The sequence below is a fragment of the Amblyomma mixtum genome, chromosome 2 (assembly GCF_055824585.1).
Source record: "Amblyomma mixtum isolate Tamu chromosome 2, ASM5582458v1, whole genome shotgun sequence".
Lineage (NCBI taxonomy): Eukaryota > Metazoa > Arthropoda > Arachnida > Ixodida > Ixodidae > Amblyomma > Amblyomma mixtum.
The window spans coordinates 309,448,493-309,475,793 of record NC_143013.1 but is presented as its reverse complement, the minus strand read 5'-3'; the positions used below and the strand labels follow the sequence as shown (position 1 = coordinate 309,475,793).

The 27,301-nt window shown below is 47.4% G+C and overlaps 2 protein-coding genes across 4 annotated transcripts; one reads left to right on the top strand and one right to left on the bottom strand.

Annotated features, from left to right (window-relative positions):
* LOC149364921 (putative phospholipase B-like 2) lies at positions 1–16,320 on the top strand. The gene is made up of 11 exons (XM_089574900.1): positions 1–206; positions 377–623; positions 821–918; positions 2,032–2,249; positions 3,576–3,667; positions 4,752–4,912; positions 5,501–5,593; positions 7,010–7,081; positions 8,860–9,003; positions 11,562–11,691; positions 13,422–16,320. Exons 1-11 carry the CDS (start codon positions 1–3, stop codon positions 13,593–13,595), a joined length of 1,635 nt encoding a protein of 544 aa, XP_089431026.1. The 3' UTR covers positions 13,596–16,320.
* Positions 13,346–27,301, bottom strand: LOC149364920 (monocarboxylate transporter 12-like). 3 transcript variants are annotated; one of them, XM_089574902.1, is made up of 5 exons: positions 26,952–27,301; positions 19,189–19,412; positions 17,077–17,220; positions 15,097–15,891; positions 13,346–14,107 (listed from the first exon to the last, which is right to left on the bottom strand). In XM_089574902.1, exons 2-5 carry the CDS (start codon positions 19,391–19,393, stop codon positions 13,854–13,856), a joined length of 1,398 nt encoding a protein of 465 aa, XP_089431028.1. In that variant the 5' UTR covers positions 19,394–19,412; positions 26,952–27,301; the 3' UTR covers positions 13,346–13,853. The 3 variants fall into 3 exon arrangements, with proteins under 3 accessions (XP_089431028.1, XP_089431027.1, XP_089431029.1); XM_089574901.1 differs by lacking the exon at positions 26,952–27,301 and adding an exon at positions 25,865–26,153; XM_089574903.1 differs by lacking the exons at positions 19,189–19,412; positions 26,952–27,301 and adding an exon at positions 25,865–26,153.

The window sequence follows — 27,301 nt, the reverse complement described above, 5'->3', positions numbered from 1 at the left end:
ATGTTCGCCATCTCATTGGCCGCAACTCTTCTCCTCAAGTCTGCGACTATCATCCATGGCTATTGCGGTGACTGTAGATGTGCATGGGCTGCACTTGACCTGCGAACTGAATGCCTGAGGATCCGACCAGGAAAACCTATGCCACAGAGCATGGCGGTCATACCGGCGGCATGGGCCTGCTTCCAAAACCGCATCCCCAACGAAGGGTAAGTGGCTGCCCAAGAGTAGAAGGCATGAGAGTACGACGCATTGTAATTTCGCTGCCAAGGAGTGCTATGTCCTGAACACGCTGAAAAGCGGAACTCCAGTGGAGCTGTGTGTGCAATTCTTTTTGATAATGCTGATAAAATTCTTCCCCTGCGCATTCTTTGCTCAGGTGGTCCTACCTCGAAGTGGAGTCCAACCCGAGCGTCAGTGACCATATCCAGGCCTACGCTGCAGGCGCTCTGGAAGCATACCTCACACGACATCTCATGGAGCATCAGTGGAGAAATATGTTCAGAAGCTACTGCTACAATAACGTCCTCTACTGCAGCCGGCTTCGCCGCTTCTTGAACTACAATCTCCGCTACTCTCACAGGCTGCAGGACATCCATCGAGACACCGATCCCTACTGGCGTATGGTTAGTTCTTCGAACACTAGAATGACTCCCTTGTCTGAGTCGTTTGTTGAATTTTGCGTGATTATCCTAAATCGTGAACCCTAAATCGCCTGTGTTCAGCTCACCGTTGCAATGTAGCGGAGATCGAACTTTTGATCTGACGTTCTTTTGACTACCTCCGGCGACCTCATGTAATGCACGCTCTTTTTGACCTACAGGTTCATCTACAAATGCAGCAGCTTGCCGGACTCCATGATGTGTTTGAGTACCGAGCGCTGGATTTCAGAAACCGGCTAAGGACAGCGTCCAGGGTTCTGTAGGTACAACCTTATCGCCCTGATTCTCGAACGCGAATCGATGCGTTTTCATATGCTATTTTTTTATGCGCCGAGGATCTCAGAGCAAGAAACGAGACCGTTCAACACTCGGACTCATTGCTTAAAATTTTTGGATAAAAGCAGCGTAAAAGAAGAGCAGAAGAGCAAGGTTCCGGGCTAGTTGGCAATGCATTTAAAGGAAGAAAGAGCGCGAAGAAACACGGACACACGAAGAAATGACACACACACGAGCGCTGATTATCGCATTAGCGGCCTGAGAACAGATGAAACTTGGGTCAGAGGTGAAACAATTTATAGAGCCCGAATAGAGCTCGTGCGTGTGTCATTTCTACGTGTGTCCGGGCTTCTTCGCGCTCTTCTTTCTTTAACAGCGTAAAAGGCCTTTTACTTCCTGTGATTCATTTTGTTGTTGGGAGAGTTGTAGTTGCAACTGTGTCCGTGTTAGTAAATTGTTGGCCGTGATCTAATCGAGAGCTTGATATGCTGCATTTATTAGCCAGTGTTTCACTGTTCACGTGAGACAAAAAAAAAAGATTTCAGCCGAAAGTAACAAAATGTGATATGCCGACGAGATAGGCAAGCTCGTGCTAGGTTAATAAAGGATGGCGACCAGCGGTGCCCCTGAAACTGGCTGCATTGAGGGGCAGGACGAAAATAAAGCTTAGTCAAGCACGATTGAAATGACCTCGAAGCGTAATCTTTAACTAAATGGTCGCATTTCAGGAAAGATTTGATTGTGCCTTTTCTTTATAGCGTCAATTCTCCTCCGACGGCGAGAATAAGGCACACGATTTCCCAATTTTTTTGCAGTAGCGCTTTCCTGCGAGTGTATAAGCAGCAGATTAAGCAGCAGTAGCTTTCATCGATCTTTGTGAAGCACGTATCGCAAATATAGCGGGGCTTTAAGCTTCGTGCAGTAGAACGCCTGGGTATGGCTCATTTTTTAGAATGCCCATAAACGAAAAAAAGAAAGCCGAAAGAACATGTCTAGCTCACAAGCAACGAACTCAAATTTTCCCCCAGAATTTCTAGGCTACAATAAATGCAAAACTATGCGGAGACGCGTCACGTAAGCTGCGACTTTCACACAGATTCCTTTCAGGTATAGGGGACTTGCTGGAGCTGGAAGCGAAATTGGGACGAACGATGGACAGGCACTCGATTATGATGCTCACATGTTCGGCGCTGATCAAGATTGCGCCTGGAAACAGGGACATTTACTTTGCTCACACCAGCTGGTTCACATTCAGCAGTATGCTGAGGATGCAGAAGAAATACAAGTTTCCCTGGCGCACACTTGAGACTCAAGGTGAGACAGCCAATGTCAACTTCTTTCTGAAGAAGTATTCGTGCCAAGCACTGTGCTTTCCCTTTGAGACGAGGACGACAATTGGATTAGAAGCTCGCGCTAGGCTTCGAAATACAGCGCGCTTGTTGACCTGGGGCCCTTTGGCGATCCGCCGAGAGCCAGTAAAACCAAGCACTCCTGGAGAAACAGGAGGGTGTTGGAAATAGGCGGAGTAATGGAAGCACCACGTATGTACACAACGCGTTCTTTATTTGAACTCATTATCGCACAATCCCCTACCATGTGGGAGCCTTGCGATGTGTTCGGTAAAACGCTAAGGCGACCTTAGTAACAGAGTAAGTAATTCGCGCTCAGATATGAACTCACGTAAGCGGCGTTTCCTTTGAGAGGAACATACAATTTTTCACAGGGTTGCGGTTTCAGCTGAGCAATTTAAGAGATAGTCTGTGGAGAGCGAATATCCGAGGAGTTAACTGGCTGCAAACTGCACTCAAGCATTGCCGAGGTGCCGAGTGGCACATGCTTTCATCGTTTTCTGTGATCCAGCAAAGACGCACTGCCACTCCGAATTAAGTTATATGATAGTTAGCGAATTCGGCTCAAACAGAGGGAGGTGCAAGCAGGCTCTTATGAGAAGCCTGTTGGACAGCTTTGGCCTAAAAAGTGAAGTAGTGAAATTTGGCCCTTAAATGGCGCTTAGCTAAGACACAGAACTCTCCATAAATGGAGTGTGAAGCCACTGAGCGTCTGACAAGATTATCATGTTCGAAGCTAAGCAGCTTGTCATATCTGTTTATGCCAACCATGCGGCTGGTCAACGCGGGCGCGTGCTAACCTTGTCCGAGAAGACAGTTTTTTTTTCTGCCTGATGCGGCCAGACCTAACAGTAAACATGATGCGCATTCAGTGATACACACCGCATTGTGAGACATGCTGCATCCACTCCAGTTTAAACCGCTCCATGTCCTGAGCTTATCGGAGCCAAATAGTACAAAAAGATACTTGGACTGCGTGCCATGTAACCAATGGCAGCAATAATTTGATTTGAGCGATTTAACTGAGAGAAACGTCTAATTTTCTTTTGGTTTAGGTAATGTGCGCATCCTAAACAACGGCACTAATGAATTGCTGATCGCTTCATGCGTTGCACATCAATTCGTGGCTGCTAATGCAACAGATCCTAAAGAAAATATTCAGAAAGCTTGCAAACCTTGCGGCCAAGTAATTACTTGCCTCTCTACCTAAAAACCTAAAAAGGACCTTGGTGAGATATCATCAGACAACTGCAATTTCGGAAGGAAATTTCGCGCGGTGTACTCTTTGCAGGTGATGTAATTCCCGGTCACACACTGACGATGTCATCTTACCCTGGCTGCTTGAATTCCTTCGACGACTTTCACTTGACTTCCGCTGGTTTGGTAAGCTGAGGAACGCGTTTTCGGATATGCGCAGTTCTCTTCCGTTCTCACGATTGCGAAATATACATACGTTCTACTGAGTGTCCATGCTGACGTAATCCTCATAGTTAACTTTCTTCGATGAAGGAAATGTCTGATACAGTTCATTCACTAAGGCTGGCGTAACGTACAGTGGTGAGCAGCCTTGTCTAGAGCGCTTGAGCAGTGCGCACTTGGTAACAAAAACCGAAATTAGAGAGCAGCCCCTCATTACAGGGCAAAGTTTTCGTGCCTGCTTTGTTTACGAGGCTATCTGGCGCTACTTCCGTGCAAGCGTTGCAGCTGTACCCTAGAGGCTGCCACAAATTCTGGATTTGTTTGCAAGGGAGTGCACCGCCCGAGCGCTCTAGACAAGGCTGCTCACCACTGTACAGATCAGTGTCAAGAACTACGTCACCATCCTGAAGGCAACAACTAAAATACAATTACAGTTCCGTTATCGCAACTTGTGCCCTACATTTTCATTCCTCGGGGTGTTATCCGCTATTTAAAGAAAATCCTAGTTTTTCCGGGCCACCCTGCTCTGTCGTGCTTCTTAGAAGAAAGCTGATTTTCGAGGATATTTCCCAGAATTCTATCTGATGAAGTTGGCGTTAGTGAATCAAATTGAATTTTTGAAACTGTTGGCGTGCTAAAGCTGATTATCATGCATGCATGCTTATCAGGCGTGCATGGCACCAAGCGCTTAACAAAATTAAAGACCATCAAAGCACGCGGCTCATCAATATGCCGTGTTTTAAGCGATGCCATATGAGGCTTTCAAAATAAATATGGAACAACGGAAAAAGGACCTGACGCTTGCTATTGCTGGTTATCGCGGCCGAATTGCAAATTATTCGCCATAATCTGAACAAATTCCAAGCTGACACACCGGATTTCCATTCACTAGGGTGCACAGTACAGGCTAATGTTCATGCCACCCACTGGAGCCTGAACTGTACGAGCTTCTTGAGGCTACGTAGCCCGTCGCAGATTACTTTGGCATGACCGAGCATGCAGAGATTCCCGTTGCGTCAGCCGAGGCCTGCCGCCATCCAATTGGCAGGCGGTGATGGAGACATCGCTGAAGAACACGAATCACCGCCTGCTGCTCCGCGTGCGGCCCAATGCCGGTCCCCTCACATGGGTGCGCAACATGGTTGCCAGCCGACTGGCCACCAGCGGATCACAGTGGGCGGCCATATTCACAAGGTTCAACAGCGGCACGTAAGCTGGCATTATATGCGAGATGAATAATTGAACCGAATAAATTAAGAAATCGAATAGAAATGGGACAGTTATCCTAGTACTTTCCAACCAGCTGACCTTAGACGCTAAAGTTACCCAGTGCAAGCACATTCAAACTTCTGGATTGACCTTCTTAGCAGCGGTACTTATAGGCTTGCCTTTAGCCGTTTGCTATTCAAATTCGCAACGATTGTAGTGCGACTGTAGGGACGATGTTTTAAGGGTCCTGTTTGGTGAAAGTTGAAGGCAACGCAAAAAGGTGAGCATGATGCGAACTACTACTTTTTTAAAAAAATATCAAGAATATTAAAACATCTCGATGCAGTATCAAGGGTCTATATTGCAGAAAATGGCATCATCTCGTGCACTCTACTCTGGTAAAATAATCTGGCATTGAAAATATTTGTAAAGAGAAAGGACAGCAGAAGAGTACCAAGAAGACAGAAACATTTCCTCTTTTCAGAGTGCATTTAGTTTAATGAGGTTATGCTATGCGTTGGAGGACGCATAGCCTTGTAGAGGGCGCCACATGCGCGGCACGCTGACGACAGATTTCCGTGTACGCAGGTACAACAACCAGTGGATGATCCTGGACTACAAGCGGTTCATGCCAGGCAGAAGCCTCCAACCTGAAACGTTATGGCTGGTGGAGCAACTGCCGTACGTAGGACAAGTGAGCGATGTGGTTTATGGGTAGATGCATTTTGAACTAACATTGTTCTTTAAAGAGCGTCATTCAGGTTTTTAATGAGACCGACGAGTAGTTCCCTAATGGTTTGAAAATTTTTTAAAGGTGTCGACGTATGTAGGTCTCTTGCACCGGTGTGCCTTGAATAGCAAAACATGCATTTGCACAGGCAATACTTTAATGTGTTGATCGGGGCGTTGTAAGTTTCTAAACCCTCTAAACGGCAGCCTGCAGGGAAAGCAACCGTTTCAGTAAAACTCCGCATGTGCCCCGTAAAACAGGTTAAAAGATTTGTGACATCGAGAGTCAGAAACGATGACATAAAAATGGAAGTATTTCTTGGAGAGTAAGTCTGCAGGTTTGTATGCATCCGTGCGCATAATCCTGGGTATTTTCGCGACCAAAGAAAACCGGTAACAAGAAAGCATGTGACCACCAGCGATATTTGTCAAGTGTTGGCTGAAATTACTGAATATTCATCCAGGTTATTTAGAGTTTCATGCGCTATAATTGAGACTATTGGTTACATCCATGATTCGCGTTAGGTAGCAAAGACCGAACGAATGCAGTAAAATATCATAATAGTCTTTATAAGTTTAGTCTGCTGAAAAGAAGATGGCACAGCAAGTTTAGAAGAGTGAAAGCTTGGAATTGAGATTTTGACTGCTGTGATATTTTTTAATACAAGCAATGGCGATAGATTACGCGCAGAGGCGGGGGTGGTATACCACAAAATAGAGCTTTGGCACTGACATTGATGTAGTGCCGCACTTTTGTCTGGTATAGGAGGCTTCATGGTCTTTAATTTACGTCGTCGGTCAGTTCCGTAAGTTTGATAAGGGTTGCAAGTCGCTAATACATAGAATTCATCAGAAATTGCTGCGTGGAGAGGTTAGTATATTTAGAATTGAAGCAAAAAAAAAAAAAAGTTAAGCTCGTTTGAAAGACCATGCAGTCGTAGGTACCAGACTTGCATCTGGTAGCTTCTTCGAGTTTATATGATTTACGCTAAAAAAAAAAGAGGAACATAAATAAAAACCGCTCATCGCGATTTCCCTCAAGTTCACTTCTTCATTCGTTCACGAGTAATTAAAGCCCCAATTTTTCAGAATTGTGCACCATTCTTCTCTGTCAGAGTTTAAGCACCTCATTTGGCTGTTTTAGAGAATATGCTGCGGCAGCATTTTGAGCGAAGTAATTCTTGCGCAAGTGCATTTAGCCAGCCACAGTCGAATAAAACCTGAACAGATAATGCCGCAGGTCTTCTCTTCGCTGTGTTCGTCGTCTTCGTTTTTTGGGCTACTTTCATAATGAACCTAACTGTGAAATTCTCGCTTCGGTAAACTGTACTGGCGAATGAACTGTCTTTTTTTCTTTTTAATTCCCAGGGGTATGATGGAATGGAGTGATATCACTCCAATTTTAAACACGCAAGGCTATTGGGGCAGCTACAACGAAGCGTAAGTAGCGAAACTTTTTTATACAAATCATAACGCATTTCTTTCGTTTATGTGCACTGCGAAGGAGTCATGCAGATCTGGCAGTGAAAGTTTTCTTGGATAAAGTAGACCCCTTCCGAAAATGCCAGCCTTTGCAGGACTATTTTTTAAGTGTTGTGTTTAGCATCGCATAATGTCGCCTGATGGCCGCCTTTCTTGTCTTCTGTGAAGCAGAGCGAAAAATTCGACCCACTAGGGGATCGGAAACGGAATCGTGGATTTTCGGAGCAGTCGCCTTTCTTAGCTTTTTTCAGTAAAGGCAGTATCACAGGTATTTAAAGAGGGAAAGTCTGACACAATGGCCGGTGGGCGGCACAGTGGCTCTCCTGCATTGGCCTGGTGCGCCATTTCAATCGGTTAGTTTCTGTCAGTCACGTGCCTCTCTGCGGGCAAATCTTAATCGTCCACAGTGCCGATGAGCATATCCCAGCATAGCGGGCCTCATCGCCCCAAGCTAAAGATCGAGGACGCGAAGTATCAGCGCCGAACGGAACTATAACTGTCGCATCGTTAGATCACCTATAGGAATGGTGCTCGCGCGAGTGCTGTTTCCTTCTCTCAGGTAATGGCAACTGGCAAAGTTCATTTGTATGTCAGAGCAGTTAATACGAATCTTTCATGTCGGCACATGTACCGTAAGACGTTTCTGTAATTGTATGCCCTAGCCTCTCGATTACGGCTTAGGTGCACGAATCTAAGTTGGAAGTTGGCGGACAGGACGTATCGGGAAACTGCTTGCATATTTTCTGTGGCTTAATTTTCCAAGCATTGTTTTAGCACGGCAATTATGTGTAGTTTCGCGCCGCGCAAAAACCCTGTTCTTCATCACCTTCGTCTTCGAGATCGTCATCATAATTACCTGTAGCAGTCCGTTTACGTTTACTGCACAGCAGGAGCCTCTTCCACCGACTCCGAATTCCCCGTACCCTACGCCATTTGGGGTCACCATATCGCTACACATTTTCTAATAACATCTTCAATGCCTGACTTCCCCCTCCTCGAGCTACCTTTCGGTGGTAAACACAAATACGCGTACTTCCCACAAACGATACATTCATTTCAAAGTGCGTAATTCTTTCCGACTATTCGTGATCAGCAGAACACTAATAAAAATGGCCTACAAACTGTCTATAGACTTCTTATAGAATCTGTTGCCTTTCTGTAGATATTTGCTTTGCGCCGCCTCGGTGGCTCAGTGGTTGTGGTGCCCGGCTGCTGAGCCGAAAGACGCGGGTTCGATCCCGGCCACGGGGTCGAATTTCGATGGAGGCGAAATTCTAGAGGCGTGTGTACTGTGCTATGTTAGTGCATGCTAAAGAACCCCAGGCGGTCGAAATTTACGAAGCCCTTCCCTACGGCGTCTCTCATAGCCTGAGTCGCTTTTGGTACGTTAAACCATGTAAGCCAAGCATATTTGCTTTGCTCTATTCATAGTCTCTAGACTGTCCATAGAAAAATGTCTAATAAAAGTATATGGCCCTAAATCTATAGATTGTCTATAGAAAGTCTCTAAGATTTGTTTTGCCTATAGCCTAGTCCATAGGATTTGTCTATAGAAAGTCTGTAAACTTTATAGACAAACGTTTATGGACATTCTGTAGACCGTGCCAAGAAATTTTCGTCAGGGCATGGTGCGTCTTCTTTTCTGCATTAGATTGGCTGTCTCATAAGAATCACATGAGGTGGCTCTTTTTAAGCTACAAATGGAGAACATAGAATATCTCGTCACCGCTACGCAGGTTCCTGCCGACCATTGCGCTCATGACACGTCCTCCGGGAAGGGAGCGCTCCCTCAATCACTATGCGCTGGACCCCCGGGCAGAAACCATCCGCTTGCTGCAACCTTGCGTGAGGGATATGGAAGCGGTGAAGAAATTTATGAGGTTTGTATGCGTGCGCCTTTGCATGGCGCGAAGAAAAATTAGCACTAGATTGTTTCCGCAACGAAAAACCAGAGCTTAAACCACCTTCTGGAGTGCGGGATCTAATGCGATCAATCCTAAAAAAAAAAAAGAACTCATCTACTTGAACACGAGCTGGATATGAACACTTGAAATGATTCAGTTTCTAACCCATTTACGGATATTCCTCGCCTATACTCGCCTATAAGTCGCTCATCCGGTCTAAGCTGGAATATGCATCTCCTATCTGGCATCCGCATCAAACTTACCTAGCTAACGCCCTTTAAACTTTGCAAAATCGCGCTGTAAGATTCATTCACTCCAATTACTCTTTCAATACCAGTGTAACAGCATTAAAATTTCAGTCCGAACTCTTGAACCTAAGCACTCGTCGTCATATAGCTACCCTTAATTTACTTGTTCCATAAGATATTTCACACTTCGCTTAATCATCCCCATACTTAGCTCCACCTTCACCCATATCCCACCGCTCTATGCATCCATTTTATATTGTTCGTCAGCTCACTAGAACCGCTACTTTTGCTGGCTCATTTTTTTCCCGAACAGCTATCATCTGGAACAGCCTTCCCCACGTCATTGCTGCCATCACCTGCCCATCGACGTTTGCGACGAGTGTTACTCCTCACATTCAAGAATTGTAATCTCACCCATGATACGTAACCCATGCACCTCTTATGTAATACCCCGAAAGGGGTCTTTAAGGTAATAAAACGAAACGAAACCATTTCTAGCTCGAACATAACGTATGTTATGAACTTGTGGCGTCGTAGAAGTGTTGCCTATTTTTCTGCAGAAGCTAAATGCGAAGCTCCAAAGTAGGATAGTAATATTTCAAATCTTGCCCTTTTTAGGCCTGATTTTCAGTTATCGGCTCTTTTGTAACGTCATCACAGTTACAAGTAGCACGAAACAATGCTCCACCTTTTAGGTAATTGATTCACAAAAATTTGAGAGGACACTAAAGTTCCACCTTAAGGGTAGGGCGCGTTGAGTTAATGCCCACATATGCGGAATTGGTTATGCTACACTTTACATTCAGAGATCCCTGGGGTTCCTCATACCGCTCCTGGCGCAGTGGCGCAGCGGTTGAGTTATGCGCCACTTCCCTGCAATGGCAGGTGCTGCCGTCGGTGGGGCTTATGCGACCCAGGTAGCCCTTCCTGAGCAACCGCTCGCGACAAATCATTGCCACGTGTAATAATGGCGGGCAATTTGTCTCAATCCGGCAATCTGGTCGTGATGATGTCACAAGGTCACGTGACATAAGAGTCCCGTCTGCTACCTAGGTTGCTTTGGGGATTTTTCGCCCATGACTAACGTCACTGACACCGACGTCGACTTTTCCGCGACACCGGCCCTTAAAGCTATCGCATTCATACATGGCGCAGCTAACGGAAAGGGAGAAACAAAGATTTTCATAGAGGGTTCACTGCCTAGTTATCAACCTATACTTTGCGGCGCGAGTAAGCAGTTGAAATGATACCTGTACTTGCCTTCAGCATCGAACCTTTCTTCTAGCGATACAAATGTCCTGGAGGGTGTGCGTGAGGTGCAAAGAATGTTTCGCAAATGCATGATCTGAGTGCTACGGAAATGGAAAGCTTAGTTTTGCTTGTTGTGCGTGTTGAAACGGAAAGCAGCGCATTTCTTCGGACTTCGTGTAAAGTTTGTAGCACCACGCGTATGAGCATGGGCATGTAGTATACCCCGTTTCTGTACTTTGGATTCTAATTGCGAGACTGTGCTTTGCTTTTTTGCATCGATACTCGTCTTTCGGTCACTGGTGAAAATGTTGCTTGTTTCTGTCCATGAGAAACGACATTCGTATTCTGTAATTAAGCATTTTACTAATCTTCAAACGTTTATTTTATGATATTTTGCCAGTTTAGCTCAGAGCAAGGTGTCAACCCGCCACTGGAAATTTTTATATAAATTGTTGGATTACGTGCCACCTCTAAAGGGCACAAACACATTATAGCTATTTTTCTTCAGCTCTTAGCCTGTAGATTATTCTGAACCTGCATGGGGTCAGTATAAAGAGCTTTTGACTTACCGTGCCTTGACTTTACAACGGTTTGCATAAAAAAGTCACTCAACTGTAGTGTCGTGGCGTGCACGCACAGCCGTATGGCGAAAAGGATGACAAAGGGTCGACTTTTTTTTATGGGGCATTTCCCACAAAGAAAATGAGTGCATCAATTTTCTCGTTTTGGTCAGGCTGGTTAAACTAAATGTTTGAAATTATTTGTTCTCGGTATGAGCTCTTCTGCGAACTCTTCCCCATTTAATGTTTAAAAAATGTCTCTTACAGTGAGTTCCAGGGTCCTGCATCACCTTCTTCCCGTGAAAAAAGATGCGATCTCAGCTTATAAAGAAAAATCCCGTCCGTCCTTTCCCTCTGCCAATGCAGAACTTACTCGTACTCGTGCCTCGATGCTTTTCGTCTGTGTCACTCTTTTGAGCTGTCCTAGAAGTGCGAGCTAACCGTAAGCCGTCTTTTGATGCCGGTTTCCTGCAAGGTACACAGCCACAAGTGGCATATGTCCGCTGTCGTGCAACTACAGCCGACTGTCTAGCAACGAGTACGCTTCCATTTGTCCCCGCTTCGACCTGTGGCTGCACGGTCCATCTGGAGGAACCGACACGAAGGTACGGCTGAGGCTCCACATTTCCGCCGACTATTACTGCTTAATAAAATTGTTTACAAAATGGTAGCATATGTCACGTGACCGCTCAAGAAGCGCAGCACAGTCGCGTACGCCCATACAGGGTGATTACTTGTGGACATTTTTTCGATTGTTAACACATTCGATGCTGTTCTATGTAAACATGCAGCAGGAAGTTAAGAGCATTGTTTATCGCTTCTTCTTTAATGATTTGCGTGAGTGAAATGCCAACAGGAAGAGTGCTACCCGATATCGCCATGATGCAGCAGTATGTCTCAAAGGGGCACAATGCGAACAGACAGAAAAATGAGGCAGCAAAATAGTAGCCTGCTGGAGAAGGGAACAACAAAGCTGGCCTCTACATCTTATACCACCGTGGAAGAAAGTGTATTCTACGTATTTTGCTTAGGATGTGTTGTTTCGATAGGAATTTGCGGCTTAACGTCAAGCATCGTACGTCTGCGCTGTCGCTATTCTTCGCCCCTTCGCTGCTGTTGAAACGTTTCAACTGATGAGCGCGCCGAGCGGACGGAATCGTTTTGCTCTGCCAACAAGTGGCTGCCGGACCGCTTGACGCGACTGACTTTGGGATCGAAATGGAATGCTCTTTTTCTCCATGCATCAAATAGTTGTGTTCCAAAAGTAATACGAAGTTTAAATAGTTAACTGCAAGATCGGAACAATGTTACTACATCTGCGTGCTTAAAAGCCATCCTTCGTCCCTTGTGCAGAGAAAATAAGTTTTAAATCTGCTTTATTTTACTGGCGCCAGCACAGGGGCGTGTTGAAGAGACGGAACGGTGTTTACACAGAAGAAAGAAATTTTGCATAGGACAACAATGTGAACCCCATTCTTTCGCCAAAAAGTGCGAATTACTGAGTTCAAATGGAAGCTCGCATCCCCCTAACCGTCCCCTCCAAGGGTCACCCATAAATCCGCGCCTGTGCAGGCTTCTTCTGTGTTTTAGAAGGCATTTTCTTTTTTCTTGGAATGGGGGGGGGGGGAGGGGGGGAGGCAATTATATGAGCACAGTAAGGACAACTGCAATTGTGTCGTTCAACAAAGCAGCTCACTGGGCTTCGACATGCACCATGGCGCAGAGCTGTGGCTTTGTTTGGAAAACCGGGATCCTTTGCAAGGAGCAAATATCCTAGGATTCCATTCACTTTTTTTTTTTCAAAAGCAATCAACGGTGCATTTTGCTGTATAGCTAACGAGCTGAGAATCCCTTACAATCAGGTGTTTGCCGCACCACACGCGTCGTTGTAGCACCAGCAAGTACCTGGGCACTTTGTATGGAACCAAATTAACTATATAAAATGTCAAATAGGTATACCGATATAAATACGCCTTTAATAGCTCGCGTCTGAAGTTTGGTGGGCATGGCGGCACCGATTATATGCACTGGCATTCCTTTTCATTCAATGATATATAAGTTTTCCCAGAAATATTTGCTCCGAACAAACTTCTCCTGGGACTCTTTACACTCCACTCAATCTGCAAGAAGGAGTTGGGGTACTTCACCGTGTTTGAAACGCGACTGCTACGGTCAGATATCGAGGTCATGACTTTGTGATCGGCAGAAGGGTGCTAAACACGTTCTGGATCGTAGTCGTGTAAATAACTGTAGGTAAAAGCTTGAAACTAACACCTCATAGGCACTTTTATTTCGTTTTGACTCTGACGCCGTCAATACGCGGCGCTTTTTTCAGATAACCAACCACCGGCTTTTCCAGTCATTGGAGTTCGAGGCAGTCAGCGGACCGACTTCGCAGGACACGCCCCCCTTCCAATGGAGCACGAGTCCGTTCCGTGCGGCGGCTCACTTCGGCCATCCAGACACGTGGGACTTTGGCTTCGTCCACCACCACTGGGGAATGTGCTAGTCCTCATTTCGGGCGGCGTTTAACGATGAACACGTCCGTCATCGTCCCTGAGTTCGCCGCAGAAGAATTAGCAGCCAACCGCTTCTGGCTTGGTCCTTCTTGTGTTCCTGGTTCCCTCGCTTTCGCCATTTTCGCCATGATTGCTTTTGCGAAGGTTGTCGATTCGCCACTTTTCCGGAAGGGCTGGAAAGGGTCGCTTGAGAACCCAGCTAGAGTTCCAGTAGCCTGTGACAACAGTGAAATATGACACGGCTGATATCAGGAAGCAGACACCGACTTCAAAGGAATGTCCTCCGCACCGCACACTGCCCCATTCACACGTAGCTTGACGCCAGCCTGCCAGTGGCACTGGGTCGAGAGATCCATTTCTTCTTGCCGTCGCCTGCGGGTTCGGAGAACTGCCCAGTACTCGTGCGCAACTACCAGGGCCCACAGGGCACTACAGGAGAAGCATGCCAGCCCCATGAACACGAACATGGTGACATAGGAGCCAACGCTGTCTCGAAAATACCCTGCAAGAATGAAAATAAGGTACCTTTGTCAACCGCAACGAAAACGAAGATTCTGAAGTGTAGCAGAAGTAAAATGTAAATCCTGAACTCTTAACTTACCAAGGTTTCTTGTTCGTAACTAAAGGCGTAAACTCCACTGAACATTGCCTATTTTTTAATCAGAAAACTGTCGATTTTTTCGTGAAGAAACCCCCAAAGTTTTGTTCTCGGGCCGAAGCATCCCTCACGAAACCACGCTCTTCCATAACCACATGGATTGCAAGACTAAAGATTGCACATGCTTGAGATTACGAACTGCCCGGTCTGCAATGGTCCTAGCCTGTGCTTACGTGTACAGTGCTTTCATCGGCCAGCAGAGCATGGAACGTTTCTGTTACTGCAAACGATAGCAACGCCGTTTGCATCAGGAAAAGTTTTGTGTGATATGTTGCTGTAAAGATGCAAAATTAAAAAAAAAATAAGCAGGCCTGAAGACGGTCTTAGGAGATCTACTTGATTCATATGTGCTATTTGTGTGTATTGCGTTCAGGAAGTGTGCGTTCATGTTCATAATGTGTGCTGTGCATGTTAAGAATATTCATGTTAAAACGGTAGAGATCTGAGATTATGACGACGTAAACAAATTATGGGCACGGCGGGCTATGGGACAGTGATTTCCTCAATTCAAGTGCGCACGTCCTAGTAGCCTGCGTCACCACCAGCACAAGCAGTTATTTCCTGGGGTCCGTGCCGTAGGTGCCTTTCATTCCTCTCTTTCATGTCTCAGGGCCGGTTCTCTATTAAATCTCGATTCTTCACAGTGTTAGCAATGAATGCGCATGGACCGACTATTTTGATATTGGCTGTGCCGAAATTAGGTAGCAAGCGTCCACTTTTGCGACAGTTCTCTGGCCGGCTCAAAACTGAGCCGGCTTACATTAAACGACCACTTGGTTCCATAAAATACGCTTGTTCAAGGATTAGACAAGCTAAGAAGCTCAGCTACTCACCCACAAGCGGAGGTCCAGTGAATAACGTCCATCCACCAAAGAACATCATCCATCCTGACGCAAGAGGCATCCATTCGGAACCAAGGTAGTCCTTTACAACGTTCGTGAACAGAACCAGCACGCTACCGGTCGTGCACGCGTACAGAAACACAATCGCAATCAGCGACGCAGGCCCAGAGGCTCCAGACAGTGTAGACACCAGCATCCCCAGAACCACGTACTCGGCGAACATCATCTGGCTGCGAGACAGGAATCCCCTGTCCGTGATCCAGCCAAAGCTAGCGCGTCCTACGAGATCCCCCATGTTGGCAACGTTGAGAATGGCCATGGCCGTCACTTCCGGCACACCCCGGTCGATGGCGTAGTCCACGATGACGCTGAGAACGGTGGTGTTGCAGTAGCCAAGCGCCACGTTGGACACCGCAATCACGTAGAACATGGGCTGGCGAAATACGTGCGTAGCTCTGTCCACCAGAGACATCCGGTACTTGGCGCCTTCAGGAAGCGAGCAGCCACCATTCTGCTGACCGCCTTTTACGGGGGCTCGCTCTGGGCGCCGGGCAGGATCGTGCATCAGCATAAGAAAGGGAACCGCGTGCAGGGTGACTCCTGAGAAGATGAGAAAGGCACCACGCAGACCGAACTCCTTGTAACTCCAGCCGAACAGCGGAATCATGATGAAAGACCCTATAGCGGGTCCCATGTAGAGAACACCCATGGCTGTGGTGATGTGCTGGTCGAAGAAGCTGGCCACGAGTGGGCTGGTCAGTGTGTAGTGAAAACTGCAGCAGACGCCTGCAAAGCAAAGGGTTTTCTTGGTAACCCTCAAATTTTTACAACGGTACTCGGCCGACCCCAAAATTGGCGTATTATGGCCGCAGCAAACTTCGTCGAAGCATTGTTGCGCAGCTAATATCATGGACCAATAAAGCTAGATAGTCACGATGCGACTGCGAAAGTGAAAAGTACTTGACTCCGGCCGTGTGAATAATGATGCATTTAGCTTTCTCTTGCTCACAGCGCTCGTTTAATGACGTAAGACGAAGGCAAAGGCGTCGTGCTTTGCTTCACATGCATTGTCTCTTTCCTGTTTGCGGTTTGCTTTGCGAATAGTGAGATGCTTCATTACTTGGGTCTTACACCCGCACATTTCGTTCACACTGTTTATAAGACGTACTCCCAAAGTCACGTATAAAATATTTTTATGCGCCCTACTGCAAACCATTGACGGACAGAGACAAGATGAAGTTGGGAGAGGCCAATCCAAGACCTCCGTCACAAATCCGGAGCCACTGACCGCACAAAACGTGACCTACGGGCATTTTGTTCGTTGATTAGAATTACGCATTATCCTATTTCCTCGCTTTGAAATGTCCTACGTTCCCTCTCACGAGCGTATTTTAGGCATCGTTTTTGTAATTATGGCTTCCAGATGTGATGCATTTTTATTGCCTGGAGTGCACAATCAACTGCTGGTTACAGCAGCGCGCAGCCCGTCCCCATTTCCATTTTGTCCTCAAGTCACGTGCTGGGGGCACCTAGTTTGGGAGCGTGAAGTAAGGTAACAAAACGTGCTGCCCTAAATTTAGGCTTTGGCCTACGACACGGAGAGGGCCTTTCTGGGGCCCCTTTTCCAAGTGTCGTAGTGAAGAGCAGGATGCATGTATAATGCCGTCCCCGTCTCACAATACGCACAATCAGTAAACATCTTGTAAAACCTTCACTTTGGAAAAGCTTGGCCTAAGCGCGTCGATACATGTGTAACGTAAGGCCCATATAATGTAATCATAAAATTAATCTCATTGCTAATATTAGAGCTTCGGTTCACGTGTTGATATTTTTTTTTCTAATGGCAGACGCTCTTTAGTTCTGCGGCTCGCATCAAGAAAAGGAGACTATACGAAATGACAGCATTTGCATTTTTGTCAGTGCTGCAGTACGCGAGACTCCTCCCTAGCCTTCGTATTGCACTTTTCTTACCTTGGGCGACACCCAACCATATTGAGATCTGAAGTATTCCGCAGGAGAAGCTGCTCACGGCCACTGAAACCGCTGCTCCCAGAGTGGCGAGTATGCACAGTTTTCTCATTGCAACATGATGAGCGAGAAAGCCAGCAACGGGCCCTGCAATGAAAAGCGGCAGGGTAATCGCAAAGAAGGCAAGACTGAGTGACAAACCGACTGACCTGCCTGTCCCGCCTGCAAGCTCGTGCTTCTTGACATAACATTTGCTCTTATCACTATCTGCTCACCGTAGCCTTCAGAGTACCGCGCAAAAAAAGTGCTTCTGTGGAAATGCAAAACGTAAAAAAATCTGGCGTTATTTAGCAAAGACTGGTTAACACAACAGCGGTAGTCTTGCTGCTGAATTTCGGTGCAGCACACGAACCGCGAAACGCTTCCGTCCAGCAGCATGGCAGTTTGCTTCATTTTAATGCCCCTCCCTCATAGACCGGTGTTCATCGAGTTCGAGCTTTAATTGATAAGGTGGGTAAAAGAGAGTGAAAGAGAAAGAGAATCGACCACAGACCGCGTTACTACCCGCTGCGGAACATTCATCTTATGACCCATCAGCACTGGATTTAAATATGGCTTACACATTCATCTTATGACCCATCAGTACTGGATTTAAATATGGCTTACAAGTTGTAATAAAAAGACGTTTGGGTCGAGGAATCGCCCTCAAGTTTTATTTTCTAACCCCAAGCTCACACGTGATGCCCTGTGCGTGTGTGCGTTGTGTGGACATGAGCAAGATATGCGCAAAATGCGCAAAAACGCAAAATTGCATATATGGCCACCTAAATGATATATTAACTATATATCAGAAGGTGCATCCAGAAGTATGCTTCCCAATACGGCATCATTATCCACTTGAACTTGAACTTTATTTCTCGTCATCGCGAGCGGAGACTGGAACTAAAGGTACCAAGTACAGGTCCCAGCCCCCTACAGTAAACAGTTTCGACAGCAGTTATATCGGAAGGAAATACATATAAACGGCAAAAGTGCAGAATTTACATAAGTGCACACATATTGCCTATGGAACAAAATTTTAGGAAAGGATGGCGACTGTGCTAAAAAGTAATGTGTACCATTGGCATATTAATGTGTATCAGTACATAGAGCAGTATAAACTTGATTCATGGGAGCTCATGTTAGCTTACTTTTCGAATCTTAATCGCATAAAGAAATGGTGAGATCAATACGCATACTAAAATCGTTGTATACGCATATATAGCCAAATATTCCGAGTTCTGCGCTAACGCACGTCTGGACGCGCCGAAAAAAGTCCGCACGTCCTTACGTGAATTTCATAAGGACACATTATCTCTATATAAAGGCAGCGTGAAATTACCTGTCGTCTTCGCGTGCTGTTTTCTTACAAAAGGCTGCTACATTATACCACTCTTGGTTTCTTGCAGGCCCCTAAAAAATCCCTGAGGACCATATAGCCATACCATGACCACCAGCCGTCGCCCATCGTCCTCATTTTTGTTAACCTTATACGTTTTTGCCGCAACGCATGACCAACTCGTCTAAATGAACTACTTAGTATGGCGAACTGAATGTTGAGATACTGGAAGATATCTGCGACGGCTTCAAAGCTACCATAGTTCTCTATAAACTCACCAATAACATTCCAATAAGGAAGGGTGTAGGCAGGGAGACACGATCCCGCCAATGCTATTCACCGCCTGTTTACAAGAGGTATCAGAGGCTTGGATTAGTAACTTGGTTGTAACGCGAAGGCAGGATAACCGATGGTCGTTAGGTAACGTACTGGATACCAACAGAAGGCAAGCGTAGCATGGTGCGGCAGAAAGTTAGTTGGGCGGATAAGATTAAGAAGTTTGAGGGTATAATTGGACCGCAGCTGGCATAAGACAGGGTTAATTTGAGAGGTATGGAAAAGGCCTTTCTCCTCTAGTGGACGTAGTCAGGCTGATGATGACGATTTGTGAGTTGTACCGCCATCTGTCAAATGATAGGGCCCCTCGGCCTCGCCAAGCTGTCAGCTTTTAGCCGTGGGGCCTTTACAGGATGTTTTCTGGGCGAATAAATGAAAAATGAAATGGATGGATGACGCACCCGTGAGGCAGGAGGCGATGCTGAAGAGGGCCAGGGGCCAGGCGGCCTGCTTGCGCGTCAGCCGGAAGTCGTGCAGGAAGGCCACATACATGACGCCCGAGCAGCGGAACGTCCACGAGATGCAGCTCATGACGGCGCAGCCCGCGGCGGCCACCACCCACGCACGGCTGCATCGGCCGCCGCCGCCACTGGCCTTGCCCGTCATGGCGGGAACACGGTCCAACCTGCCCACGGAAGACACTAATTAGGCCATTCATACGGTATTGTTGGGCTCACTTTGACTCCACAAGGATTCTACTCTAAGTTTTACTTTAACAGCATCAGGATACAGAGCATGGCGCTGTGACATTGCCGTAGCATTGTCACACACCAGGTCATGACGAACATGACTCGGGGACACCTTTCTTCAACGGTTGAGTATTGCATTGAAGATGAAGGTATAAATAATGTTTTATCCGAGCTTTGTCGTCCCTAATGCGAGCGTGGCCTCTGTGAGTCGCAGTAGAAAGCAGGGTTTTTTTTGTTGTTCTTTTTATGCATCTACAGCAACATACAAATAGCCTCGCTTTCACTGATGCATAAGCTCTTAATGTTTTGAATACACATGTTTTTGAACGGTCTCGGCTAAATGTTCTAAATGAATGATCTCCCGTGGTCTAAATGAATCCGGAAGCCTCCACTATGGCCACCCTCACAGCCCATGTGTGGCTTCGGAATGTTGAACCCCGCATGCCCATACCCATCATCTGGATAGGTTATTCGCGACACGACCACTATAGGAGTGGTACGGGAATGCACCCGGCATGCCGTGTGTTATCTAGGAAGTTTTGTACGGTTTTACCTGACCGAAATGTACTGAGATGAAGCACGATCAAATGTGTCGATAAAAACCTATACGGTCTCATGGTGTGCGACTTGAAAGGCCCGTGCAGTCCTCGAAAAACCGCGAGCGAACAGCCGATGAGCTTCTGAATGCCCTTTAAGCCGATTGGCAGGCGCGGCCAGTCAGCCAGCCGGTAAGCCGGTCAGTTTACACAACCGTTTCTGCGTATGGTGCCTCGCGAAAGAGATATAACACTTTGCGTATATTCAGTAAAATATTTTGTTCAAATAGGATTGTGGTCGTGAGCATGGATGGAGTACTGTTAATTCCTCGCACTCACTTCCTTTAGGAAAATATTCGACTATATGCCTCCAGCTGACCTTTTAAGTACGGCGCCAACTAGCAACAACCACACAAACTTCGCGATGCAAGAGAGGGCGCTCACAAGTAAAATCTGGAGCAGCGCCATTGATATTGCGGAGGGGAGGAGTGTGCTTTACAATGGAAAACACGTTGTTGCGAAGAACGCATTTGCGCATTTCGACAATTCTTGCTTGTTCAATACTTTTTTTCAAATAATTCTTCGCTTTCATTCTTTAAGCAGTTCTTCCAGTTCAAGCAGCTCACAGTTTCTCGTGTTCCTTGCAATTGCTGACGCCGACCTTATTTCTGAGGTCTCTGAGCAGTGCTACTTCGAGCACTGTAGCGGAGTTATCGGATTTGTCTCCACCTCAGGGTAGTGCGGGGAAAGATAGAATCATCGGAACAAAAAAAAAAACTGAACGTACGTGCAGGCTTTTCCTTCATAGTACCGGTAGTAACCCGAAGAGATAGAGCACATCGTTTCAGCTATCTCGAAATGGAAGTAGCGTTCGCTTGGCACTCGAGATAAGCGATGCCTTGTGTCGGGTGATACCGGCCTGTACTTCAGTCGGTGCGAAGATCACCGCTCTCTATGCACGATGTCACTGACACACGCTTCGAGTGACGCAAGCACTTCGTGAGAGGTCACCGAATTCGTCGAACATGCCAAGGTGTGCGAAGAGTATTCACTTCAAGCAGTCGAGGGAGGAGGCACGCATCGTTTTCACTTTCTGGCAAGGCCGCGTTCACAATTCCCGTAGCGAAGACAAAATTTCAGCGGAGCTCTGTACTACGAAGCTGTAATCAAAGATGTTTGCGCGCTGTCAACTGAGCACAATATTGCGCCTTTCCACAGAGAACTGAGTGAACTAGCGTGACAAATGTTTTTTAAAGTAACGGTTCCCAAGAAATATATATTCACTCGCCGCTCCCCAGTCAGTGTCGGTTCGTACACTCGAGTAATAAAACAAAGGACCTGTCAAGTTTGAACTGGGTCTTGGAACAAGAATTAGACGCAAACTAATTCAAGTATGTAGTAACCAAATAAGTAACTGGTAACAACAAATAGTCTTCAAACCTGGTCTGGGCAAAAGCAAAACCGCATAATGCCTGGCGAGTCGGACTGAGTCAACATAATCCTTATAGTCGAGCTGACTCAGCGCGACCCGGTAACGCTTACATGAGGCTGACAGGCTAATTTCATTCTGAGAGTTCTACTCGACTTGAGGTTGTGGGGTTCGTATGAAATCCGAGAAAAGTGGCCTTTCGCGCACATAGAGACCGAAAATTCGCTGCAACAGGCAACACCTTTAGACTGAAGCTAAGGGCTTTATTGAATTGAAAAGGGGACTACGTTCTTTAAGATTATAGAAAAACAAACTGTCCATGCGTTGCGAGTACGATTCGAACGCACGCCAGTACAAAGTCTGTAACCTGCATGGTTGACCCCCTATTGGCCACTGTTTCGTTTTTTTTTTTCTTAACATAGCCTGACGAGATATATGGCACAATAAAATACCTGAAGAAAAAATTACATGTCAGTCTGCGTTTTTGGACACGTCTACCCAATTACTTTCTTACCGTTGCCAAGGCATCAAACAGGCTCAACCAATCGGGACGAGGGCTCTGGTCGAGCTCGGTAAACCTCCAGCATGTATGCCGCGCTCTCAAACACTTCTCACGCGCAAAGCTAATATTCACATCGACACACGTGATAGCCATCGAGGCTGCGGGCGGTGGCTCTACAGTATTTCTTAACATGAGATGCTTCTACATGCATGCCGGAAGCTTTTCTGAAATCATTTGCGTGTATCCAGTTACATGGCTTGAAAGATAGGCGTCTGCAAAGCTTGCAAAACAACGCTGGTTCATCGCTGGAAAATGGGAGGTCTCGACCTCCACACCGACAGCATTATGCAACCGCACGCGACCACGAGATGGAGTCCTTACGGACCCTAAGCGCATGGAGGAGAGCAATTCAAAGAATGTGGCTATTAGCATCTCTTATCCGCCCTAGAATATGAAGAGCGGATGTAGTTATCGCTCAGCTATCGCTATCCTACTTATCGCTGACAGGGTCGCTGATTTTTTGTAGAAAAATTAAAACTTTCTTAATATAAAGGGCTGTGCTGGAGGAATTTCCTTTCCTAAGAATTTGAAACACTAGATCTCATGACCACTCCCTCACCTGACACGTGGCTTTCTGTAAAGGCCAGCGGCGACCGAGACACTCAAGTCAAGGCCGCCGAATGGGCCTATGCGGTCCGAGACCTGCACGGCCTGGACATCACCTACTGAACACCACTCTACTATTTCGTTCAAAGAAATTTTCACTCACTCACTCACTCACTCACTCACTCACTCACTCACTCACTCACTCACTCACTCACTCACTCACTCACTCACTCACTCACTCACTCACTCACTCACTCACTCACTCACTCACTCACTCACTCACTCACTCACTCACTCACTCACTCACTCACTCACTCACTCACTCACTCACTCACTCACTCACTCACTCACTCACTCACTGATTGGATTTACGTTTGCCGAGTTCAAGCTTTAAATATCAGGGAACCGCCACGTGATACGCTTAGAATGCTGAACACCTATTTATGGCAACTGAAATGTGGCAGGCTACCTCAGAAACTTGAAAACTGAAAATTGGGTTTCAGGTAAGGAAATGGCGCAGTAACTGTTTCTCGTACCTCGGTGGACACCCGAACCGCGCCGTAAGGGAAGGGAGTAAGGTGGGAGTGAAAGAAGAAAGAGAGAAAGATGGGCCATAGTAGAGGTCTCCGAAATAATTTCGGCCAGCTGAGGATCTCTAACGTGCACTGACATCGCACAGCACACGGGCACCTTTTTGCGTTTCGCCTTCATCGAAACGCGGCCTCCGCGGTCGTGTTCGAATCCTGGCACTCCGGCTCAGTAGCCGAGCGCCCGAACCACTGTGCCACCACGCCGGGTCCTCAGCAACTTCTCCCTCCTTTGACGAGCTTTGGGAGGAACTGTTGCCAATCTATGCGTATATCCATATGGCAAATCTAGCATGTATCTGCTGCAAAAAGCAGCGCTCACTGCGACACAACCACCACTGCTCAAAAAAAAAAAAAAAAACGTTGAAAACTGGGGACCTATAAGTCATTTGTACCTCAAGTGGTTAACATACACTTACATGCGGAGCAGCACACGGGGCTCTAGCATTTCGCCTCTATCGAAATGACACGTCCGCGACAGGAATCAAACACGCGTCGTTCGAGTCAGCAGCCCAGCATCATGATCACTGAACCACCGCGGCGGCTTGTACTTAAGTGGGAATCTTTATACTGGACTGATAGTGCAACAAAGATGACCTCCTCGTGCGAAGGCGTGCGCACTCAGGTTGTTTGCTGCCTCTCCGTCGGCAGAGTTGTTGGTAACTGTGCTGTGTATACAAAAAACAAAGGACAGACTTGGAGTACATACCTGTGTCCTTGGTTTTGCATACACAGCGCAGTTACAAACAGCTTTCACTTCCTTCAATTGTCCTTTTTGTATACATAGGGCGAGCGCCAAAAGCTTTCACTTCCTTCTCTGCGAACACAGAGGCGGTAACCATGCTCCAGGTGCGCACGTCTTCGTAAAAGTAAACATCTTGTGCATGCCGCCGTTCGCTGCGCTCGTCATTGGATTCAAAGAAAAAGACTTCATTTATAGCCACCAGGGCCTCTTTTACGTACACAGACGCGTGCGTCACAGAGTGGCTTCATAGATTATACCAACCATACTGTTATCACAGCCCCTCGCTTTAGCGGCACATGGTCATCTGCCGTCCTCTCCCGACGGCGTATCAAGATAGGCAGCAAGAGTTGAAGCCATAAAGGGAACCAAGGAAGCGGCTGGCACAAATTTACAGGGTAGAAACAGGAGAAATGAGAGAGGTTGCTGCGACGTTAAGTGCAGTCGCTACCGTAGACGCCGCCGCAAGAACGGCGTTAAAAAAAACATCAGTAATGCAGAACAGAAGAGCCTAGGGTGTGTGGAAAAGACCCTTGTGTGGAAGCGCACGTTAAAGAAACCTGGGTCGTCGAAATCAGTGGGCTTTTTAATGCGGAAGCTTTACCAGTACCATTACGAGAATAACCGGCGGCGTGTGTGTGTGTGTGTGTGTGTGTGTGTGTGTGTGTGTGTGTGTGTGTGTGTGTGTGTGTGTGCGCGTGTGCGTGTGCGTGTGCGTGTGCGTGTGTGTGTGTGTGTGTGTGTGTGTGTGTGCGTGCGTGTGCGTGTGCGCGTGCGCGTGCGCGCGCGCGTGTGTGTGTGTGTGTGTGTGTGTGTGTGTGTGTGTGTGTGTGTGTGTGTGTGTGTGTGTGTGTGTGTGTGTGTGTGTGTGTGTGTGTGTGTGTATGTGTGTGTGTGTGTGTTTCTCTGTACTCGCAGATGGTACAGAAAATCCCAGCGATGGCAAAAATAGGGTGACGTCATCAAACGGCCGTATGACGTACACAGCAGGCCGAGCACGGCCACTTCAGACAATCCTATACATGTCGTTCGTCTATATATATACCTGCCACTGCCGACCTCTATATGGCGCTTGTTTTCCCGTCATTCATACCAAATTGTTGTAAATGTTCCGAGTGGTACCATAAAATTTACTCGTCACATGTAGCGCGCGCGCGCTCGCGTGTGCGTGTGTGTGTGTGTGTGTGTTTGTGTGTGTGTGTGTGTGTGTGTGTGCGTGTGCGCGCGTGTGTGCGCGTGTGTGCGCGCGTGCGCGCGTGCGTGCGTGCGTGCGTGCGTGCGTGCGTGCGTGCGTGCGTGCGTGCGTGCGTGCGTGCGTGCGTCTCGGTTGTCTAACCCTGACCGTAGCACCCGTCAACAGGTCTCTGTGCGGTCCTGTGTTTTGATGACCTAAAATTAGACTACGTAAGAACCCTGCGACGCGCTCTCCATCGAGATTTCTTCCAATGCGATCTCCTTCGGTGTCCATTGCAGCACGCATCCAGCTTTTCCGAGCCTCAAAAGCACCATTTTGTGTCTAATACAACATTTCTTGTTGCGATAATCAACACTCCCTACTGTACTCAAGGTGAATTCTGTCGGCCGTGCACGCAGACGAACAGGAAAACGAAAATGCAATCTGCGGGCTATAGAGGCTCGATCTACCGCCTCCCATTGACCATTTCTGTATCCGTCGGAGGCAGGACATCACAATCTGTCCGCTCTACATCGAAGGTGAATAGCGACCTTCCGAAACCGAGGTTTCGGTGAACGAAGCAGGGCGAAGTGCGTGGAACGTTCGTCACAAATTCGACGCATAACCTTCAGGCGCGCCAACAACGCCGTCTGAATATCGTAATCAGACCTAGCAACCGCAGCGCGTGAGTCGTATGGACGTAGGGACTATTTTTATGCACGTCAGTGTGGCCTTACTTTTAACCTGGCAAATACACTCTTCTTGAGGATCCCCCCTCCCCCCATGCAGGTTACTTTTACATCAGTACTCACCGAGCGCTGTCCGAAAGTCGGCCCAAGGACACTTCGTTCTCATCCGTACGCGCAGCAATGTCAGAGGCTCGCGATCGAGCCCCCCGTTCGCTCCCTCGGAGAGGAAAGAGGGCTTGCTATCGCGCTTTCACTGGGAGCGCGGCGGCTCATCAAAAGATCATGACCGCCTCAAGAAGCAGGCAGCGGCGTCCAGCGGGCCATAGCGCTACTGCATCGCGCGCTGGGTGCCCGCACGGAGGACAGCAGCGACCGTTTGCCGCTTTCCGCGGTCGTAAGGTGAGCGCTGAGCGCGCGCAAGCCGGGGGAGATAGCGGCTGGCACTTGCGCGAGCCAGCGTCCAAGCTCGTGCGGCCCTATCGCCGCCGACAGGGCGAAAGGGCGCGGAATGCAAGCACTCTGACGCCAGGCGCGAACCACGAAAATGACGTCGTGTAGCACAGCGTGGCTCAAAGGTCGCAGCCACTCCTTCGCACGGCACTGGCAGCGCAATGGAGCTGTTATGCTTCGAAAGCTACGTCTCAAGATCATAGCCTGTAGCCACTGCACTGTTCTGGTATAGTCAGTCGTTCTCTATCAGTAGCTACTAGAAGAAATTCGAAACAGTCGACCGTAACTTTCTGGCAAGGGCCAGAATATTCAAGGACAGCAATAAAACGCAAAACATGTCGAAAAAATGCGGTGAAATTACTCCTGATCATTGATAAGGAATTCATGTAAACGGCATCAGGGTAAATGCGGCCCAAATTAGCCACACTTGAGGAATTTTCGCGTTAGATCGGCCACTTACTCGTCTGATATAAGTGCCTCATTGAGCACAGAACACGATCTTTTATGTCCGGTCAAGGAAACGGAAAGCCATACTTGGTATCCTAGTTCAGGACGCGTTGGAAGGCTGTTCGCGACAAATCGGCTTTGAGAATGCGGGTGAGCTTTGAGGAAAGGTAGATGCTTGAAGGCTTTTCTGATGATAATTTTTTTTTAAAACGGCTGCTTACTGCATTTGTGAAGGATGCTACTTACAATCAGGTATCATGAACATTTTACTCCAGATAGCTTCGAAACAAAGTTAGGAATCCTTGGCACTCACGTTCGCAGTCCAGGTTTGAGATCTGCTCGTGCAAGCAGTTCCCGGAGCCGGTAGAAGTTCCAAGGCTGGACTGTGCAAGCGTTCCTAATCTAGAGCGTACGACTGCGAAGGGGCTGTTTTCAAGCCCGTCGTGCGGCCACGATGGCTATCGCTTGGGACAGCTGAGCACATTACTGCTTTCAGAGGAAGTTTCCTCTTGTTGGTGGCTGACGTTTGCCAGCTGGCCGTGCATTTACATGACTGTGCTGGGCCTTTCCCGACGAAGAAAGCACTCGCTGCCATCAGCGGAGAAGATCAGGGAAAAACAGCGACAGCTTCTCCGTCGATAACGTCCGTAATGTCAAGGGCAA

Bases quoted from the DNA above. Each gene is read 5' to 3' on its own strand.
- LOC149364921 (XM_089574900.1), top strand. From the start codon at position 1: ATGTTCGCCATCTCATTGGCCGCAACTCTTCTCCTCAAGTCTGCGACT. The intron at 2,250-3,575 runs GTGAGACAGCCA...TACTCTTTGCAG, and splicing joins GCGCACACTTGAGACTCAAG to GTGATGTAATTCCCGGTCAC. The intron at 7,082-8,859 runs GTAAGTAGCGAA...ACCGCTACGCAG, and splicing joins TGGGGCAGCTACAACGAAGC to GTTCCTGCCGACCATTGCGC.
- LOC149364920 (XM_089574902.1), bottom strand. From the start codon at position 19,393: ATGACGGGCAAGGCCAGTGGCGGCGGCGGCCGATGCAGCCGTGCGTGG. The intron at 17,221-19,188 runs GTGCGTCATCCA...TTTTCATTGCAG, and splicing joins CATCGCCTCCTGCCTCACGG to GGCCCGTTGCTGGCTTTCTC. The intron at 15,892-17,076 runs GTAAGAAAAGTG...TTTGCTTTGCAG, and splicing joins ATGGTTGGGTGTCGCCCAAG to GCGTCTGCTGCAGTTTTCAC.